The sequence below is a fragment of the Buteo buteo genome, chromosome 1 (assembly GCF_964188355.1).
Source record: "Buteo buteo chromosome 1, bButBut1.hap1.1, whole genome shotgun sequence".
NCBI lineage: Eukaryota > Metazoa > Chordata > Aves > Accipitriformes > Accipitridae > Buteo > Buteo buteo.
Window position 1 is genome coordinate 69,829,358 of NC_134171.1, and position 22,302 is coordinate 69,851,659.

At 48.3% G+C, this 22,302-nt stretch overlaps 1 protein-coding gene across 1 annotated transcript; it reads right to left on the reverse strand.

The window, feature by feature from the left end:
- Positions 1-8,745: 8,745 nt before the first annotated feature.
- REELD1 (reeler domain containing 1) lies at positions 8,746-18,998 on the reverse strand. The gene is made up of 7 exons (XM_075023887.1): positions 18,887-18,998; positions 17,097-17,317; positions 15,997-16,219; positions 14,175-14,347; positions 13,182-13,482; positions 12,440-12,503; positions 8,746-9,810 (listed from the first exon to the last, which is right to left on the reverse strand). Exons 2-7 carry the CDS (start codon positions 17,314-17,316, stop codon positions 9,229-9,231), a joined length of 1,563 nt encoding a protein of 520 aa, XP_074879988.1. The 5' UTR covers position 17,317; positions 18,887-18,998; the 3' UTR covers positions 8,746-9,228.
- Positions 18,999-22,302: the final 3,304 nt, after the last annotated feature.

The window sequence follows — 22,302 nt, forward strand, 5'->3', positions numbered from 1 at the left end:
GCCACTGACCTATAGAGTGACAAGAAAATGAGCAATAGCTGCTGTTGAATCAGGCTCTGCTCCCTGCCACCTACCCTACTGACTGCAGTTTTGGGCAGGGAGGGCTGGTAGATCAAAGGCTTTTCGCGCTGTTATGCAGAGAAGAGCCCCACTGAGCTGATCCCAGCACCTGGATTCATTAAGTAATAAAATAATCTGTTAATTCTTAGGCTATCTGGTAGGTTCAAATCAACCCTGACTCTGTGTTGCAAGCCCAGACCAGAAGTAGGCATGAGATTAGAAATTGATTGTGATCCCTGCACAGAAAGACAGCGGATACCCAAGAGCTGCAGGACAGAGAAGAGGCTGTGCATCTCCTGAGGATCCTCTGCTGGTGCATATTGTCCGCTCTTTACCTGTGTTGAAAGTTGCCACCTGGCACAACCATTTTTCACCCAGTTAAGAAGAAGAAGAAAAAGCTTCTTTGGATGGCATTCTCTGTGGGTGGGCTCCATAACTGTAACAAAATCAAAGGGCTGCAGATGTTAGCATGCTGATGTTAGTTTGTGTCTAACAGAAAACTTGCTATTTATGGTCAGTTTTCTTATGAAACAGTTCCAAATTCTAAGGGAAATCAGCTTTCTTAAAAGGGAAGAAAATGGGCTGCCTCGAAGGAAAGACTGTTTCATTGATAGAATTAAAAAAATTATGGAGGTCATGTGAGAACTGGCCTTTTGCCAGAAGAATTGCAGGAAATAAAATTTGAGTCCCATGACAGTAATTGGGTATGAAATTCTATTGACAAAAGCTTTTGCAGTTCTGTGTTCCTTCTGTTTCTTAGCATTGTGACTGCAGTCCTTTCCCATGTGTCCTTTGTCTGCTGCACAGCCCATACCCAACAGGTTACAAAATTCTATCTTATTTCCCAGTGCCTTCCCAGTGTAGTTTTGCCACTTCTTGTCAACAGTGTTTGATGAAATAAGTGATAAAATGTCTTTTTTTCCCTATCTTCAACCTAAACACTCCCCCCCCACATTTTTTTTTAACTTCTCCCAGTTAGCTGTCCCTAACTGAACCTGTTGGTGTCATCACCAAGATGATGCTCTCATCTGCTTGGAGAGCATCTCTAAGAAGATGCTCTCTTCTTAGAGACCCCATCCTGTAGCAGCATGATGGGATAACCATGACCGACAAACCAGAGCAGCTTTCCGAGATGCTGCTTAGGGAAGCAGAAGTCAGCTTTTTGTGCCGACACGGAAGAACTTTACCCAAATTGTGGTTCGCATGTTCTGCATTAGGACTCGCAGCTCCCCTGGATGGAAACACCCGCATGCACGTGGGCCTGCAGCTCACTGCTGTATCCATTATAGTTACTGTTGGTCCTCTGGGCAATCCCGTATTACTGCTTGATGTGTTTTGCCGAATTCTTCAGCAAATTCTCACTTGTTTTGTTCGATAATGTTGCTTTGAATTAGAGAAATTTTGGGAAAACCTCAATATTTTTCTTTATAAAAACGACAAAAAATATTTTTTTCAGTGAAATTTTTAGATCACTGTTTGTCTGAAAAATTAACTGTAATTTCCTTAACTGTAATTTCCAAACAGTGGCTCAGGACTAAAAAAGTTGCATGTACAGTATTTGGCTCACACATTTACGCTGCCCCTTCCCCAAAACATACATGTAGTCTCTCAGGTACCTCACAGCGAGTTGCCTAAAGCCCCCTTTAGAAAAGCGCTACAACATCTGTTTAGGTCCAACTCCCTGATAAATAAAATATATCCCAGAGGCATAATAGCATACTAAAAATAAGAGTATGACACAATTTCAGCCAGCTAATATCATAACTCTGTTTGATGCAGCTCACGGAGTGTTAATGTGGGAAGCCTGTATCTTTTCAGCTCAGCTGTCCGCCGCCAGCATCCCCACAGATCTCCCCCCAAGCCAGAGCCAAATCCCACAGCCGTGTGATATGTGAGATTTTGTGTGAGGCAGGGGAACAGAATAAAAAGCACCGCGGTCTGTGGAGCCTGACTTTTATCGTGTTTCTGATCAGGCAACACGCATTTGCGATGCATAACACTAACGGGTAACCTCTCTGATTATAAAGGGCATAAAGAGCTGTATATAGCTATGCTATCACGTATCAATGTTCCCAAATAATCTCATTTGAATTATCTATTGGGACATTGTTTAAAAAACAAGAAAACTCAAATTTTGCTGGTACCAGATTTTTGGAAGATTTTTAGATAGCTTTTTTTTTTTAAAGTAAGGTGCATATTACATGAAGGAAAATCTGCTCTCCATGTGTAACGGGATGTATATTAAATCGTTATCTTCTATGTTCTATAATTTAACATTTTACATGTATTTAAGAATATTTTTTGCTTGTCTAGCTCTTTACTTTCAAGACCAAAGTCTTGAATTCATCTGTCTAATTAGCTAATGTCTGCTAATTCATCCCATTTGAATTTTTAGCTTGGGTATATACATAAATATGCTCCAGTGTATTGCAAGCAGCAGCTTTCCATGTTTAAAAAATAAATTTAGTGAGAAATGTCAATATTTTTCAATGCTAATGAAAATAAAACAAAGTTTAGTCTGTTACCATGGCATAGTAGTATTCTTTGAATAGCTGGTGCTTGGAATGTGCTTGAAATTTTTTTTCAGAAGCCCCAATTTAGGAGTTTATTGTCTCAGCAACAAAATGTTTGCTGTGAACAATCCCAGAAGCACAATACATTAGCAGAAGGAAAAGAGTATTTATAGCCAATAATTCAGCTGTTATAAATTATGACTGTAAAGAAAGAGAAAAGGGTTCCTTTTTAAAACTTGCTGCCAGACTCTGGTTTCAATGCTGCTGAGTAAGGTAAGTAATGTTCTTTTGATTAACAGTCCAGCCTTGAGTGGTTTTCGTTTAAAGACTTTATTAAGCTTTTTTCCCAAATTCATCTTTTTTTATCTGTTTTGAATGGACTTCCATCTCGAGAAAACTCTCGCTGACTTTTTAGCCTACATTAAATTCCCACTGACAAACAGATGAGAATTATTATTAATTTGCTCCAGAAAGAACTAATCGGCTTTGCCAAATAAATCATGCAGATAACCAAGTGTGCTATTCATCTCTTCTGCGTGTTATTGCTTTAACATCATGATAGTTGTCCTTTAAAGATCAAGAGTCAAATCAGTCCTTTGACTTGAAGTGAGAAATTTGGACTGATGGTTGTCTTGGGCCTTATTTTTTTCATTTGCAGTTCAGAAAACGACGGAGAGCTGGTGAGCGTGGATTCTTAGTTTCTAGCAATCTATTAACGTGTTCCTTCACCTCATTGCGTTGTGGCGGCATCCTTTGCTTTAATGGGGATGTTGCGACTCGGCCACAGCTGGAGACTGGAGGTAACTGGTGTGTATTAACAAACGGCTCGGCTATTTCCCCTCCCAAAACGACGGACTGCCCCGATTCTTCTGAGAAGCCAGAAGCCGCCAGCGGAGTTGCGGAGCTGCACGTCGCCTCCGTCAGCGTCCGTCAGTCAGTCAGGGCCCAGGGCCCGTCCCCGAGGCAGCCGCCCTAGCCGGGCTGCGGGAGTTCAGCGCACCCGCCCGCCTCACCGAGGCCCGCTGGGGCAACTCGGGCAAGCCGACCCTCCGCGCTTCTCCCCAGCCCCTTCCGAGGGGCTCCGCGCCGGACCCCCGCGCACTGAAGCCCGACGCGGGGCCGGCCCCCGGGGCGGCTTCCTGACCGCCGCTGCCTCTCCCCTGAGAAGATGGCGGCGCCCGGGCCAACCGCCGCCCCGCGGCCCCCGCCGCGGGGACGGCGGGGTCACCCACACCCACACCCGCACCCGCGTGTTTGTGTGCGTGCGTGTGTCCCCCCCCTCCCGCGGCCCAGCCGAGCGTGAACCGCCTCAGCGCTGCCCGCCCCGACACGGGCCCCTCCCGGGGGAGAGGGGCGGGCGGCGGGGCCGGGCGCGGCCGCCATCGCCGGGACAAGGCTGCCCCCTGGCGGCGGCGGCGGGGCCGGGCCGGGGTGGCGGGCGGGGAGGGCGCCGCTGTGTCGTGAGGGGAAATTGCGCGGGATGGCGGTCGGGGCCTGCCCTCCGCCTGGCTCGGCCCGGTCCGGCCCGGCGAAGGGAGGTCGACGGGAGTTCTGCCCGGGACGGGGAGCTGGGGGGGCGGCTGAGCTTTCCCCGCGGAACGAGGGTCGCTCCGGCCGCACCGGCTGGTGCCGGAGTAGGAGGCCGCGGGCAGCTCGGCTGACGCGTGGCGTTTGTGCTCCATTAGGCGCTGGGAATTACTGGTGACACGTTACTTGACTGGGTTAAATGTTTTCCCACTTCGGGCCGTGTCTTTGCATAATAAAGATCAGCAAGTCGCGTCTTCTGCCGTTCCCTCTCCGCCGACAGCCCCATGTCCTTGGTACCTGGCCGTCGCTTCCTAATGTACATCGGCGCACGCTGATATACAGCGAGGCTGATCTTTGACTCGCCTTTGAAATAGCGACACATTTTCCCAACAACAAATTATACTTTGACATTAGAAGGTGGCAATCTGTAATGGATATCGCAATCTGAAGATTCAGAGAGACTATCTGTGATCTTTGTCCTCAGCCGAGTAAGCTGGAGCCTCTTTTCCCTCCTACTCGTTATTTGATTGTGGTGTATAACCTTGGGATGTACTAATAATCATTAGTCAGAGCTGATAGATCCTTTATGGGCCTGCCCCGCTCAGGAAGGGAGACGTTCTCTAGAACAGCAGTAAATCAGCAAAACATGCACTTAAATATACAGTAAAATGTGGCTCGAGACACGATCCTTCATACATCGTATAACAAAATGCTTTATTGAGAGAGTCACACGCGCGCTAACGAGGGAGGAAAGAGGGCTGCTGCCGCGAGGTCTGCGATGGGGAAACAATTCGGTGGCAGGAGAGAGCCGGCAGAGATCCCTGAGCAGCTCGTGGTCCAAGGGCCGCCGTGACGCCCCAGGTCCTTCTCTGCCCTCTCGTAGGTGATGTGGTGCCTTGGAGGAGCTGGCGGGAGAGAGGGGAGGGGAAGGAAAGGAAGGGAGCCCTGCAGAAATGTCCAGACACGATGACTTTCAGACTGAGCCTTGAGACCCTGGCAAGGGCAGCGGAGGTGGGGGGGTGGCTCGCCAGGAGGAGTGAGGGGGCTGTTCTGCTGTTCACCAGCTGGGCAGGTCGGGTCGCTACTTTGTCGTTGGTTTTTGCTGGTAAGCAGCTGTCTTTTTGCAGCTGAATGTTGCAGGAATCGTTAGCGCATCGCCTCATCTTTTTGCAGGCATTTCTCATTGTCATTTAAATCTAAGTGAATAAATAAGACGTGCATCTGCTGCTCCGCCAAGGATCTGGCTTGAAGCAGGGGCAGACCCTCAGAGGCGAGGGAGAGGACGAATCCTCACCCCTCAGCAAGGCGGCCTCCCCGTGCTCCGTTTGCCAGGGTGCGCTGAATGTTTTACTCCCCGCGTTCCTGGCCTTGCTGCTTCGCCTCCCTTGGTTTGTGCAGTCTTAAGTAGTTACCGAAACTGTGCCAAAAGGGCTAGCCAAGCCACCGGGCCAGGTCTGCGTAATGCCTGGGGCCTCATCCTGCACTGCTCTAGGGAGAGCGCTGCCTCTGCTGAGAGCCTGAGCTTGCACATCCCCACTGACCATGATAGCTGGGCCCCGTGGCATTGCCTGTGAGTCTTGTCACCCATTCTGGAGCTGACCAAATCAGCATGTGTTTGGCTTTTTTGCTTACTAGTGACAATTCAACCAATGCAGGAAATGTCCATGATGACTTAACCAAGCTTTGGGCCAACGGCGTTGCTCAGTGCAACCTCTCCACGTTACATTTAGTGCCACTAATGTGTTGGTGGGTTGCCATTCTCTGCTAACTGCAGTTGGGGCGGGCATCTTTAATGGAGCAGATGCAGCATTGCATAAGACAACATCTTCTCCGAAGCAGAGGGGGAATGGATTTATGGACAGGCTTGATGATGGGCAAAACCAAATTGATTTCAGATACCATGGAAAAGCAGTAAGACTCAGCGATGGTGTTATATGCTCGACGTGCAGGACTGATGATTTAGGGGCGGTGGTTTATATTTTTGTAGAGCAGAGGGAAAGCAGGAATCAGTGACACGAGATGGGAAAATTAGCATGCAAGTAAGGGCGTGATGAACAGACATGTCTGCATGCAAGTTAGTTATTTCTAAAATTTTATTTATTTTTTTTTTAGTTAGGCTGGCTCAGGTGTCGTAATGGCATCAGAGGTTTTAAGCAATAGGAGTTTTCACTGCCAAAACTGCATCTGATGCCTGTTTGGCTGATGGGGAGACTCAGGACAGGTGTGCATTACAGCTGAATGTGAGCAGCTTTCCACACCTTTGGTCGGTAAATCTGACTCAAAGCCCTGTCACTTTGCTGATGGATGGCAGCCTAACGTGGGCCACAAGACGGCTGCAGGCTGACCCGCACTGGAGGAACTGAGATCCCCCAGTTCCAGCAGAACTTCTGTGACCAACACAGTCCTGTACCTACAGAGGTAAACAAGGCAAGTCTTTCACTTGTCCCTCCAGTAAATATTAGAATGGTCTGTGCCTTTCTTTTCCTAATTCTGTCATTTTTTTTCTCCTAAATCTGTTCCAAATGTAAGCACAGATGAATATCCATACAAAGCGAGTCACTTAAGAATGGGGGTGTTTGAATAGTTTGCCTTTTAATAAATTAATCAGTGCTCATGTTTTTAACAGCCTTAAGAAGAGATAAAACCTCCATCCCTCTTGTCATGGCAACTACGATAAACGAAACATCATTCCAAAGTCAAGGAAAAAAACACAAGCACTTTAGGTCTCAGCCAAGTCCGCAAAGTAGCAAAACTCATTACTAATTCAAAGGAGCTGTGTCCCTCAGAGCTCACCATTACTGGTTTTACTAATAATAATACTGGAGCTGCATAAATTTAACAGAAGGCAGAGTTTGACAGAAGGCAGAGTGGTGTTGAAGTGCCACTCTCCTAATCAAACATCTCCATGAGACCTCTGGTCAGCACAGCAAGAAGCGGTGCTGGGTCATGGGGAAAGAGGTGGGGAGAGGAAGGTTACAGTTTTATAGCTATAGCAGTCTGGTAACATTAAATCTAGAGAGACAGTGGAAGAGGCCATAGGTATTTGTAATTTATTCATAAACAGCTATGCCATCATAAGAAACTTTTTAAAATAATATGTGATAGTTCTTTAAAGATTTAAGAGTTTGTTGACCTATTTTCTCAGTTAATTAGGATTTTTTTGGCTGCATTAACAATGATGACTTGCATGCAGGCTGCTACACAGTCGCTACACAGTTCAGCTACATTGGGTTACAGAAACATGATTTCTTTCTAAGGCACGTGACACAGGAGAGGAACACCATTGTAAGTGTCTAGACTTGTATTTAAAATCCTGTAGACTTCCTAGTAGGTAGTGCTTAAGCTCGATTTATTGAACATAAAACCATTCATTTTGACTCCTAAAACAAACATCTTTTCAATTACAGCACTACCCTTGGTTACTCTGCAGTAGAAGGGCCATGGTGCGGGCATCCTCCTCTTCAAAGTGCAATGGTTAAGACCATCAAGCTCGTCTCTGCAAGCTGCATTTGTGAGTACACTTCTTTTCTTATTTATTTTGCCCAAGGCTCACTAGGCCTAGAAGTTAAGTCAGTAGAAATTTGGCCATGTGTGTAGAGCAAAGCATTATGTCACTAATCCCAGTACAGTGGTACAGTCAGAAACCAGCTCCTTCTGAATGCTAATAGAAGGCGCAATTAGCAAAAGATGCGCTATGTTCATCATGTTGTAGGGGTTTGAATAGGAGAACTCCTCTATGTCCCACCTGTCTCGTCTGAAGTCAATGGCAAGGTAAGGGAGGAGGTGAGAGCAGAGCTTTGACTGACTATCCAGCATGAAGATGGCCAGCTAGTTGGAGGTGGCCACAGGGTCCTCCTGACAGAGGGGGAAGTTGTCACCAGGAAGGATGTGTGAGCCATCAGGGTCCCGTCATTATCTGCTTAGCTCAGGGGGGATTGCTGCGGGCTGTGAAATAAGCTGCAGCACCAAATTTTAAGTCTGTCCCCCATTACACAGCTTGGGGACCACCTGAGCCCCTCCACCCTAGAAAGGGCACCAGAAGGGGTGATTCCTGCTCTCTGAAAGACTCTAAAATGTACGTCTCAAGAGGATCGTTATCGGGACTATTTCTGGCTCTTTCAAAGCTGCAGTAGATTAAACCTTTACCCTTGCTGTCGTCAACTCTCCTTCTTACAAGGATCTTCATATTTTCCAAGGGCTGTTTTAGTGACCTCCTGCAGAAAACCACATGGTCAGAGAGAGTTTTGCACAAACTCAGAGTACAAGGATGCTGTTAACTTTCCACGCAGCCTTTGCTGGGGATCTCCAGAGTGACCTGGGAAGGGTACTTCTCAGTGCGTGTTTCTGCACAGAGTGTTACTGAGCTGACTTGAAGTAAAAGACAAAGTAAATGCTGGCTGTCAGGCTTCAACAAGCTTCCTCATCAGGTGCAAATGGACAGGAAAGGTTTTCTTCCATTTGCACCTGATGAGCAGGCATGTTTCTCCCCCAAAAGCTGATGTCCGCCACCCTGTCTTTCATTCCTGTAGATCAATTCAGTGTTCTTTGAATCAATGTTCTCCACTAGTGAGTTATTGCTTTTTCTTTTCAAACTGAAACTTAAAATCTACCGGCAAATATTTTGTCATCTGGGATATACCAAGTGCACAGAATCACACCTCTAAACTCCTAAATGAGAATGGTTGGGTTTATATCAAGGGTTTCTAATTCCTAGAAAGAAATATAACACTAGAAACTTCTGCTGAAATATAACACTAGAAACTTTTGCTGAGATTAAACAGGAGACAATAGTACAGTGCAGAGGAAGAATTTCTATTTTTGGCTACACCCTTAAGGCAACAGAAGAAGTGTGTGTCATGGCTGCAGTAACAGCTAATGAGCAGGTATACAATATTAATTGTAGTAAGCGTAACACACTGAACAATCTATCAACTTCTATTTTCTTAGCAGCTGTAGCTTAGATACTTTCGACTAACATCTCTTTCTGAACTGGCTGCTTCGAGTTTGTTTACCTATATGGTGGCACATAGAGGAACTACACCACCGCTTCCTATAACCTGTGCTGTGCAGTCCGGGCTGTTTTCACCTTCTCCAGCTGCCGTAGCACTGCTTTCTGCGTTGCAAACGTTCAGATGATTGTCTTCTTCCCGCTGCTCGAGGGGCTGACCCAGTTGTACTCAGCTTGCACCAACACAAAGCTGTTCTCCCGGACCTTTCGGAAGTGCATCACCTCCCCATTTTCTCTGACAGCAACGACGTCAGGGTCTGGCTCGCTGAAGGAGACCTCCGTCCGCTTGTGGCAATGCTGGGCACAGACACAGCGCATGGCAGCTGCCAGCGCCAGGCCCAGGGCAGCGGTGCAGACCAGGAGGATGCCGAGTTGGGCTGCTAGGAGTCGGGTCCCTCTGCCAGGGTCTTCCCCCTTGCCGGGAACAGCAGATTCAGGAGCTGGTCTGGTCACCCACGGCAGGGTATTCCCACCCGCCGCCGCCTTCTCCTCGCCCTCGGTGCCTGCCTCCTCTGGCTGCAGTGCTGGCTTTCTTTTGGCCATTTGCCTTGAAGCCGATGACAAGTTGCTGGCAGCATTGGCATCGCCAAACCAGGCTGTTGTGGCAGCGGCATCACCCAGGTGAGTGTGTACGTGCGGGGCAGAAGGAGATGCTGTCACACACGGGGTGGCTTTCGAGGTGGCCCCGCTCTCGGTACTGGCCTTTGATGAGACGTGCGGTGAGGGAAGAGGAAGGGGACTGATTAGGTTCTCACTACCTACGTCATGGTACAGTTCAGCTCTGTTTCTGACACTCAGCTGTCCCCCTGGCCTTGGAATAACCCTGCTCCATCCCCTGGTTACTCAGTAGCTTTTAGAAAATGAGGTGGATTCAAGCCTGCTCCATCCATATCAGAATTGCCATGGGAGGGACAAGGCGCTGGGACTTGGTCCCAGGGGTGCAAGGCAGAGCGGGTTGAAGAGGCAGAGGTGAACGGCACAGGCAGAGAGGAAGGTCACTGCTTTGCCTAAGTAAAGGTCTGTAATTCCCATGGTGGTGGTGGTGGTATTTTTCACAGGCATCATTATCACAAAAAAAATTGCTTAATAAACAATTCCCACCTTGAATGATGCCAGGGTCACGCTGAAAGGGCAGGCATGATCTTCCCGGCCAAGCTTTGTGTTTAGGGTCACACTGGGCTCACTGGGATTCAGTATTGCCCTTCTGAGGCTGTGGATCAAACCATGGAGCAGAGGGACCCAGGAGACGTGGGGTGGCCTTTGACATCAGTGGTTTTGGGGCACTCGCATACAAGCTGTGAACTCTCCCCAAAGCCCATCCTGCTTTCTCAGTCTGCACAGCCAGTTTGAAACCTGCTGCCTCTCGGTGTTGCTTAACCACCCATTTTAGTGGGAATGACTGCTCTTGCTCCCGTTTCCAGGGGCTCTGCCTGGTGCCATGCACCTTATTTTATCCATCACAAAACAACAGCCGCTCCATGCCAGTTCTGCAGCCCAGGCTTTGCTGCAGATACCATCCAAGACTAACTGTGAAACAATCATACAATTTAGGAGGCCCCCAAGGAATTTCTCCATTCCCACTGTGCACCTGAGCCCCTATCCAAAACCTGTAAAATGTACTGGAGTTTTTTCTTTGGCTCCACTAAGATTTGGATCTGGCCCTCAGTAGCTGGCACCTCTCCAGCCTGTCCAGCCCAGCAGGCTTTTTCACACATCCATTAATTACACCAGAGAAACTCTCACCCTCTACTATCATTAGCGATTTCCAAAGCTTGCTGGGAAGACAGTGTGACAGGAGCACAAAGCTGAGGCAGGAGCCCTGGCAAGCTGTGAAACAAAGTAGGGGAGGGTCAGAGCATCATTTGTGGAAGAGATGGTTTCTGAAGGTGCACGTAAAATACAGTAGTAAATAAAAGACTTTCAGTGGCTGGACTGCAAACTGTAAAGTAGCTGGCTGGAAAAGTTAGGATTGCATGTGTATGGATCACTTGCACTCAAAGTGCAAACGCCATAGTGTAGGGATACACTGCCGGATTTGGGACTTTGGGATAGAAAATGGAATTGCCTCACAAGTCCTTGCCCTATCTCACCTCATTTCTCCTTGCTTTGCACACTTCTTCTCTCCTTTTCTGCCTAATTTCTCAATATTTTTATTTTGTTATGCTTTTCTGGTCTTGGCTTGTGCAATAACTCTTCCTGTCCTTTGGTTACCATCTTCTGTCATTTCTCCACTTCTCTCCATAGCTACGCCAGATGCTCATGTTACACGTCTCCTTTACTTCTCCTCTGTCCTCCGCTCCTTCCTAAATATTTCTGCCTCATTCTCTGCTGTACGGCCCCTTCCTGTTTTATTTTCTGTGAGATTACTTCTCTTCCTTCCATGGCATCCTGCAACCCAGATCTAGTTCTTTATTTTCCTTGTATTTTTCTTCTCTCCATCCCCTGTGTACTGGACTTCCCCTCCTAACTCTGTACCCCGTGTCTCTAAGCTATCCCTGCTTTCCAGCTTCTCCACTAGTTCCCGTCTGAGCATCCTCCGCAGCCCTGGGATTCTGCAGTTTCTCTCCCTCCTCTTGCTGTCCTTTTCTTTCTCTACCTAATTCCTCGCTTGCCCTTTCCAGCTCCCACATCTCCTTCCACACGTACAGCCACCCCGCTCCCCTGAGGCTGAAGTCCTTTCACACCCTTCTTGCCGCCTTCTCCTGAGGTCACCCCTTCCCGAAAGGCACTCTCACACGCTCGTCCCATCTGCCAGCTCCTGCTCTTCCAGCTGTCTTCAGTGACTGCGTGCCGTGCCTGTGTCTAACCCTACCACCACCATCATCACCACCACCACCACCACCTCTGCCTTTCCAGTCCACCCAGCCTCCCAAGCTGACCCTGCCCTCAGAAAGCACATGGCTTCCTTGGCCATCCCCAGGAAAGATGAAGTCTTTGACCTCTGGTGAATGGCACGAGTGGTACCTATCCAGAACCTCTGGAGAGGAACTTCTCAGCCTTTCACAGGAATAAAACACATGTTCCCAGCCTGGTAACATCCAGCAGCCTGTAGTCATGTCTACATATGGAAAAGTTATTTTAGATTGTTTTTACAGCAGGAGTCTTAAAAACCCAGGCAGCAGGCTCAAAAGGAAAGCAAAAAAGAGAGATAAAAAACAATTCCCAGTTAAAGTAAAAAAAAAAATTGAAACTCTTAACGGTCTCAATGTAGTTTTAGTCACTTATGAGACCTACGCAGGCTGCTTGGTGCTGTGATGCAGTAGAGAGGTTTTATCCTCATCTTCACTTAGACCCTTCTGCCTTTGGAGAAGACATCCTCCCCGTCGCTTACCTGCCCATCGTCTTTGCACATCAAACACAAGCATGGGGTGGCAGCACTGGCAATGATTCCTGCTCTAAGATATGGAGAGAGGAAAGGTAGGGTTAGTAACTGAGACCTGTCACTGCGGCTCACGCAGGAATCCCTGGGCTCTGCACCACCGGCGAAGCGTGCCGCTCCTGAGAGCAGCCTCAGGACGTACGCAGTCAACACAGACCATACAGAGCTGTATTTTTAATGACGCCTGATCATTTATTCCTATCCCCATCGTTTTCACCCACAGTATAAATTGTTGCATGAAAGCTCATGCAGCCCAAACCCTCTAAGATTTCTGAGCAGACATCCTCAAGCCCAAATTTCATAATTGCTTTGAATCCTTTCTTCCTTTTCCCTGCAGATAGAGAAATAGGTCTGGTGAGTTCACTGTTTCATTGAGTAGTTGCGTGTGCTTTTAGAAAAATATTGTAGCAGTCAATAGTTTTTATCACATTTTTCAACCACCTGGCCAGTCCTCTGCTGGGCTGACCAGTTAATGTCAGGTTTTTAAGAGCTTTGGATTTTCTCCCTGTCGTTGTCTGTCATGTGCAAACTCCAAGGGATTATTTCTCAAAATTTCAGCAAGAAAACACTCTCTCGCCTCCCCACCAGCCACAGACACCTTCCTACAGTGACCCTCACTCATCCACAGGGAAACTAATACTATTTTCCTCCCGAGAAGGGCTGGAGAAATAGCTCTTCCCACCACCAAGTTTACCCGTCGGAGGTGCTGTAGCCGGAGGCATTGTCCTGGGAGAGGAAACGTCGCAAGGCGTCCACCGTGACGGGGTCTTGGGTGGGGAGGGACGGCTCCAGCCCCTGGCCACTGGACCCGTCGCTCCCGCTGGTTGCAGCCAGTGAAGGCCAGGCTGACTGCTTCGGCTCAGCAACAGGATGGGCGTCTGACCCAACACCGAAACCTGGCGCCGGTGCCGGAGTTGCCACAATGCCAGTGGGGCTGGCAGGCAGCGTGGGGGTGCGCGGGGGGGAGCCGGTGGCAGCCACGGGAGAGGTGGGACCTTGTCCAGGATGGAGACAAAACAAGAAGCAGGGACAGAGGAGCAAAAGTCTATTGTCTTTGGTTTGTTTATTTCAAATCCTACTCGGTGCTAACGTTTGCCAGGAAGGGTGGTAAAAGTGACTTTTTTTTATTTTCATGTCACTTAATTTTAAGTGGGAATCCAGATTCAAAGTAAAGCAGCAAAGTCCACTACCTAAATTATGGTCAAGCAAAATAATTAAAACTCAGTCTTGGTGCCATGCCAAAAATGCTGAGAAACACATCTGATATAAGTATATTTGTGGAGCATTTTACTGACCAAAGGCCACATAAATACAAACCTGAAGGGCAATAGTCACATTTAGAGACAAATGCATTCCTTTATTTAGGCAGCATTGCTAATTGCACTTGCTTGTCTTCAGGAGCTGAGATTTTAGGTAAAGTATGTTGTATTTTAGGTTTTGCATTGAAATCGTAAGACCTGGCAACCCTGTTTATCTTTCTGGTACCCTGCTTGGAACTGGCTCCATCACCTCAAATGCTGACCCATGCCCTCACTTCAAGGAGTTCGCCACGGCCATCGCTGGTCTCCCCGATGGCCACAGGAGTTAAACGGGACCCTCCAGCTTGCTTGGGTCACTTGTGTTCAACGCTTGCCCGGAATAAGCCGTAAAACTACTCTGCGGGAAGCGGTTGGTAAGAAACCCATACCTTTGCTCGCTGTACCTGTGGGGTGTGGGTCGGCTGGTCCCTGCGAGGGCGTGGGGGTTACAGGGTCGGGCTTCTTGCCGCTGCCAGTAAGTGTTTTGTTTTGCCCTCGCTGTGCCACGATAGCAGATTCGATCTTTGCCCAGTAAACAAAGTATGACTGGACTACGGAGATGCTGTTAAAACATAATTAGGCAAGAATTTACTGGCTCTATAGTGTTAATAAAACATCCAACTGTATAGCTAATCACAAGGACTAAACATCCAACTGTTTAGCTAATCACAAAGACTGCTTTAATCCAAAGACAAAAGTGACGCAAAAGTATTTTAAAGGCTTAGCCCAGCACAAGTTTTATATTACAAATAAAAGGTACTGGGTCCCATAAGAAAGATACAGGGTGAAGAATCACTACTCATAATTAAGATCAGCCAAAAAAATGTGTGGGAACTTAAATTAAAAAAAAAAAAGCTATTATATTCACTGTGTTGATAGAAGTACATTTGGAAAACTTGGACTAGCTCTGCTTATAATCTTCCGTAGGCAGGGAAACAACAGTGGTATTTACTAATTAAAACAAGTCAATGTAACTTGTACAAACAGCAGAATAGGTAGGGAAAAAAAAAAGCCTCTCCTCTCAGCCCTCTGATATTTGAGCCGGCCTAACCTTCTGCTTTTTGTCAGGTGCCAAAACTGCATTGGCCAACCTTTAGCTGTTCACCCAGAGAGCCTTATTTAAGCTGGAGATTTTGGGAGAATTTCAGCTCAGATTGCTCAGCTGCTTCTGAGAATTAGCTAAGGAGAAACCAGCTCAGGTTTTCCTGTGCCAGATGACTCTTATGAGGCATTTTTGAGCCTAACAAGGAGTTTTTCCAGATGCTGTGACAGGGAGAAAAGGGAGAGGCTATCAGAAGTCAGCTTGGAGAGTCAAAAGCCAGAGGGTGAAGGAAGCATCAGAGTGGGTGGCTAGGAATAGGTGGTGTTCGATTTGGGTTGGGTTTACTTGGTTGCTTGAGTTGTATGTGTTTTTAATAGTATTTCCCAATCTAAGACAATGGGCAAAAATTGGAAATGCCAAGCAGAAACTTTTCTGTTTCTGTGACTTGGTGTTGAATCACAAAGAGATGCACAAGCCACAGCACTCACCAGGATGCTTACGTTTTGGGGAGCAGCCAAGGATCTGGCCAAGTAGTTTCTAAGTGGTTTTGTAAAGTCAAAACATAACAATTTAATCTCTTCCAAAATGAAAAGTCGCTGTGCTTCCTCTAAGACAGCCACTTAGAAGATGTTTAATTTCATTCCAAATCAGAACCAAAATACTTGGACAGTTTGGGACTTTGGTACAAAACAGAGATGTCAAGTTTTGACCCAGCGCTCACTGTCTCTTCCTACTGTGAATAATTCTGTTTACATTTAACTTCTTTGAAAACCACTCATTTTTAATTTTTTTTTTTAAGAAGTGATATACAAGATTATCCTGTAGGCAGGGAAGTCCTATGGGCTGTGTTATTTAGAAAGACAGGCCACGTGATCATAGTTCCCTCTTTAGGCCTTAATATTTCTATTTCCTAAGTGCTTAGGCTGTCATCTTCCAGTGTATATATTCTGAGAGAATAGTGACCATGTAAATAAAAAGCAGCACTACCTAGCAGATATAAATGGTGATTTATGTACCAGCTGGGATACTGTTGCAGAGTTTGATAAGTATTTAGCTATATGGGGTTCAAGATACATAAACCACTGTGCTAGACAAGTACGATGGAAAAATAAAGCCAAGCCTTTAACTGAGAAGATGCAAATGCTGGTTAGAAACCAGCATGTTCTTACAAAAACTTGATGTCTCCAATGGGTTGGTCTGGTGCTTTCCATACGAAGGACAGGTTTCTCTTCAGTGATTTGTCCGAGTGGGTGACGGTGTCACCATCTTCAAAACAACTCAGCAGCTTGGAACCAGGAGGGATGAAGATGAATGTGCCAGCAATTTCATCATTAGACACTTTGCGAGCTTGAAGCAAAAAGCCCATAAAATCCCGGGTGCTCCTCACTGTCACTGCAAGACAAAACATGGGACACAAAGAGATTTGTGTTGTAGTTATGGGGTGAATTGTTTGCAATGGAGTTTCCAGTGGTAGCACTGAAACCAAAAGCAAACCCTGTGCAACAACAACAAAAACATCTTACTGTCTTTGTCCTCACGGTCTGCCTTGGACATGCTGGATGCAGGAGGCCAGACTTCACCTTTAACTCTGCAGTATGTAATTGCACACAATAAATTTGCCTGAGTCTTTCCCCCACCCCTTGATTTTAAGCTGCTAACCACATTGCATCAGGCAGCATGCAGCCATTTTTAAAGAAGGAGGTACATATGCAAAAACCCTTGGAGGGGTTTTATTTTGCGTGGGGATGAGCAAGCAGGTGGCCAGGCTGGGGAGCGGTGACTCTCAGCTCTGTCTGTATCTGCCTCAGGAGCGGCGATGCTGGGGACGGGGCACGCTGCCCAACCGTACCTAAGAGTCAGGCGAGTCACCCAGACCCTTTTTGTGCAGTGCGGAGGAGCAGGGAAGGCGACTTCACCCTCTGGAGGTGCCTCTCATGGGCCGTTGCGTGTGATGAGGTCCTGTATGGTTGAGACACAGCTGAGAGAAATGAATTCCACCCGAAGCGTCCAAACCTACTGGCTGCCTCCAGCAAACAGTTGGTCTGCAACATGGTAAAAACCTGGAGTCAGCCATCACCTGAAACACCTTAGGCCAAGCGCTGCAAACAAAATCCCTCTGTAAATCCGTTCGTTTCCTCATGACGAGAGAGGTGGCGTAGCTCACTTGGAGCAGTTACCTCTGTTCCCAGCCCTCACAAAGATTAGTGCCGTCACTTGAGATTAGTTACCATGTATTTTTCAGATGCAGGAATGAGAAGCTGTTCCTTACCTGGCACCTTGTCGCCTGGGACGTAGAAGGACATGTTGGTGTGGACAGTAACGTAGTTGTTGCTGGGGCTGTGCAGCTGCGCTCGCAGGTGCCTGGGCATCATGTCGGTGCAGGCAGAAAGGCTCGCACCGTGTGAGAAGGCGGCCGCGTAGGAGACCAAGCACAGGGTTGTGCATGCCCAGCCAACAACGGTGATGTGGGCTCTCTTGTCGTCCTCCATCCTATGGTGGAAAATAATGGGCAGGTTCACTTCAAAGCAGCAGCTTCAGCAGCCTGTGAGCCTGTCTGGTGCCTTTGAATTAGCTGAGCTCCAGAGCTGCCCTTCCCACAGCCTTTAAATGAAGGAGAATAAATGATCTCTGTGGCGCATGGAGCCACTCTGGTAATCCACAGCATTGGACGTTTTGAAGTAAATTGTTGAGGCTGGGAGGGGAGAGGCCCCGCAAGAGGATGCATTTCTTGCGAAGTCACCCATGGAGGGAGCGGTCAGGGAAGATTTGCTCTAAAAAGTCTTATGGCATTTAGGAGGAGGAGAAGGCTCTGTACAACCATGCTCAGCACCCTCTACCATTCCCAGCCCAAATGTACAACTTGATCAATGGGGGAAAACCTCTACCCTTAGACCTGCAGAGCTGCTGCAGGCCCTGTCAGTTGTGGGGCTGGTGCCCAGCACAGAGCCTCTCCCTGCCCGCCGGCACAGAGCCGTGTCCCCTCGGGGACAGCACGTGGCTGCCCCTCGCTCTGGCCTGCGGAAGCACAAGGCACCTTTTAGCAGCCCCCGCGCCATGGCTTGGAGGCACTGGGCTGCTTGTGACCGTCGGACCCGTCCCTGGCCACCCAGCGGCATTTCAGCTTGTCTTTCTCGGTCAGTGCTCGCTGTTGCTGACAAGATGGTAGCGATGCTGTCTTTGAAGTCAGCATTGGAAGCCTGAGATAAGTGGGCGGCTGTTTTGGCTAATGTCGATTTCTCCTTATTCTCCAATTTTTAATCCAAGCAAGCTTTTTTCTGACACAGTCGAAGTTTAATATTTGGTATGCCGCGTCTTTAGTACCTCTCAGTTTTGGTAGCTGGCACAAAACACATTTCCAGATTAGCTGGAGTACTGTGTTATTCTGATTTTGCAGAATGCACTTTTGAAAGTGAAGCTGAAGGACGAGCATGCGGTATTTATTGTAGTGGATATTGTAAGGTAGATAGTCCTGCTTTTAATGTAGCGCTTTCTAACATCTTTTCAGCATGCAGTTTTTCCTGGCTTAGATTTCATTATGCTTAGTCAATAAGTAGATGTAAATAAATTAGAGGAAACCAGAGGCTGAGGAGGTCTAGCTTACACCTCTGACTCTAGCACTTCTGAAACTTGCCAGCTGACTAACAAACCACCACTGCCCATGAAAGTCTGTGCCCAGCCTGAAGCAGGGAGCAGACAGATGCAGTTTAACCTTCCACAGCCGAGCATCGTGTCGCTCCAACCAGTTATGTGCCAGTAGATGCTTGTGGGAGTCACAGGAGCCTTTGCTAAATATCCCAGCCCCGGCAGGACCGGCATCGGGATGCCTCCTCCTCGTGGAGTCAGCCTTCCCCCTAGGCACACCTAACCCTCCCTTGCTGGATACGATTTCTTGCGGGAGCTCGTGAAAAGTACCCCTGAGCAGCAGTTCTTTCCCTCGGGTGTTTCCCAGGCCGTACCGCCATTCCCCCTCCCTCCCCCTCGCCGCTCGTGACGGGGGCCGTGCTCCCCAGGGCCGTCCGGGCTGGGGGTGCCGGGGGTGCCGGTGCCGCCGTCGCTTACCTCGGGACACGTACACCACCGGGCTCGCTGCCGCTGCGCTCCCGGCCTGCCAGAGACCCATCCTTTCAGGGACCTTCTTCCCTTTCTCCTCTAATGGGAAGCGCAGCAGCTGTTACTGCTAATACCCACCACCTACGGCAGCTCTCCGCCAGTGCCCAAATCCTGCCTTAATCATATTAGTTTCCTCTTCACATCCCACCCACTTTTTTTTTTTTTTTTTTAAATCTCCAAGCTTCTGCAGTGAAAACAAAGGCAACTAGCGGCGGGGGGGGGAAGCAGCAGCAAGGCGCGGGGTTTGTGTGGAACACCCTGGGACTCCTCTGCAGAGGGGCAGGAGGATCGGACTCTCGCTTGCCCCGTTACCCTCCCCACGCTCCCCCCTTCCATGCCGAATCTTTGCAAAGCGAAGCCACGTCAGCTCCCCCTAGTCCATGACCCCTGAGCAGCGTGCCCTTGTCTCTCACACTTACATGGGAGTTATTTTGGCAGTAACAGCAGAATTTTGCTAGAAAGGTGCGTCCCACACGCCAGCCCTGCCAGGAGGAGCCATCAACACCCCACAAACCCACCAGACCCAGCACAGGGGACTAAACATCCAATATGTGTGACTGTCCCCCAGCACATGAGCTGCATTTAAGTCCAGACTATCACCCCTGCTCCTTGCCTGAGCTACGCTGCAGCCATCCCAGTGCCCAGCCATGGAGCTGATCCTGTCCCGGGGCTTCCCAGCTCCTCCTCGTATCTGCCTTGTCACTGCAGGCTGCTCTGGTGATCAGGACTCTCGGCCAAACCTGGCCACTGTCACCAAGCTCGCCCCGCTCCCTGCCAGTGGCTCCTTGCTCACAACGGATCGAATTTAGGGTCCAATTTCTTGTCATCATTAGAGCTGCCATCAGGAGATGCTGAACGAACTGCTGGCAGCTTGCAGCCCCGACTAGAGCTAGAGGAACAGAGTAACAACCCCATCGGATGGCTGGCTTTTCTTCAGCCAGCAGACCCTTAAGAGGCAGCGTCAGATGTCCCAGGGCCACTGGGAGGGGGGCTGGCCCTGGCTCTCATCTGTTTAACCAGTTTGAAAGTACGGGAACTGGTGGTACTGGGCTCTCAGCAGCCTGCTCTCCTCTGCACTTGAAAGAGGCCTTATAGTCACTGAATTTCAAGATACAGTGCGAGTCCTATAGTTTTCTTTCCTTTTGTCAGTGGAAGCAGAAAGTAGTTCAGGGGAGGGGGGGAAGAGTTTGCATTATTGCTTCTGTTCCAGTTTGTAATTGCCCATATTTTATACACAAAAGAGAGTACCTTTATTCCATATTAATGACTAATCTTTTCCTGAAACCAGCTGGTCTCTTATGGCTTTTCCTTACTATCTTAATCCTAAACTAAACTATCCCTTGCTTATAATTCCAGTGTAATAAAGCAGCAGCTCCAGACCTCTGACAATCTGCAGGGGAAACGTCAAACACGTCACAGCTGTTCTGGCACAGTGGCCGGTCTGAAAACAGTATTCCAGGTAAGTGTCGGTCTTTGCATCACAGTATAGTGTTACAGCATTGCATGGTCTTGCATAGACAAAAGGGGAAGAGCAGCAGAGCGCAGACCCTGAAACAGCAGTGTCGGGTGTTCCCTGCAGCTCTGTGCAAAGCTACGGGGAGAAGGGAGAAGAGCTTCAAACAAACGAGACCCAGACCCAACCCACCTGTAACAGCATAGGCTGTACCGCAGCGCTGACCTGGCTCTGCTCGCCCCCGAAGCTGGCGGCAGTCTCTGGGCAGGGCAGGACGCGCTGCCGGGGGGCTGCTGTACGCAGATTTAGCAGTACCAGTCAGCAGAGCTGCAGCATTAATTGCTGGGCTGATCTGAAATACAGCCTTACGCAGAGTTCATCCTCGCTGCCTGCTCTCAAGCAGAGGAACTCGGTAGCTTCAAAGGCTCACCCAAACCAAATGTCACAACCATCTCTTCCTTAGAGATGGAAAAAATCCTGTCACAGTCATTACCGTGACACAAGCACCTACCAGCAGCCTTGAACTGCACGTTTGAATACGAAGTGACAGGCAGATGTTTCCAATAAGAAATACAGCCCTCTCCATAGCCTCTGGTTGCATCACCCACCAGGACAGCATTGCCTCAGCCTTCTCTGGCCAGAGCTTTGACCTGCTGGAGTCACTTGAGCTCAGCCAGGCTCTGCGTATCACTCTGACGATGGGGCCCAGACAGACATGAGAAGACCACGTGGCACTGCTGTCACTAGAGAAGAGGTTTGCCTTTTTCCTGACATAAATTTCTTTGTTAGTAGGAAGCTGGCAAGGAGAAGGGACATAAGACAACTTACACCCTGCCTATTGTTTTTTCAGCAGCATTTGTGTAGTGGATTTCTAGAAGAAAAAGAAAACACCACAGTTGGGATTTTAAAATAGCACTAGGGAAAACTGCATGGTTTTTAATAGCTTGATAATTAAGATAGACTATAAACAATGTAACTTGAAATTTCATCAATGAAGTGCACAGAAGGATTATAAACCCGGTAACATCGCAGGCTCTTTGATGCAGAAACTTTCTCCTTACAGGCTGCTTCTACATCTCCACATCATTGGGCCACAACAGGGACAGCAGATGTGGAGCAGGTGCAGTGGAGATCAGTCCGTAATACGAGCACGGATGTAAGCAACCCAGAGCTGACACTCAAGAGCAAGCTGGTTGCTTCATTGACAGGTTGAGAAATGCTTTCCTACTGCAAGATAATAAGGGTTATAACAAGTTAAAAGTTCTTCCCAGTCAGCTAGAGGCCACCTGAGTCCTGCAAACAAAGTTTGGTGGGGGGTTACAGGAGAGTGGGCAGGTTGATCAAGTAGAGAGCTTGAAGGTGGCAACAGTTAGCTGAGTCCCGGTCACAAGGAACTGCTCATTAGACCAACAAAGCTGGCAGCACCGTCTTATTTAAGAACATTTCAGGTCACCTTTAAAACAAAGAGCAGTGGCCAACTGTGAGAAGAGCGGTTAAAAACGCACAGTAGGAGAGCAGTAAAAACCCATGGTAGTCCCACAGGGAGAATGGAGAACAACGCCTACAGACTGGCATCTCAGGGTTCACCTCTGCATGTCTGTGGCTCTGTGTTTGGGGAGACCTGGGAAAAGAAGATGTTTCTCTGACACCTAGTTAGGCGGGAGGTTGGCAGAAGTACTGGCAGGTCCTTCCATTTCTATCCAGTTGACTGTTCTTGTTATTCCTCTATCACACTTACCGAAGAGTGACTGGATTCAGATGTTATGGCTGGGAATGAACTGACACATACACACCCATGCAACATACAGTGTGAGCCTCCTTCCCTTACAAATTCAGCCTAAAACCCCCCCAAACCACCCTTTATTTTATTTGGTAACTACTGCAGCTGTTCTGCACTAGAGGAGGGGGTTGA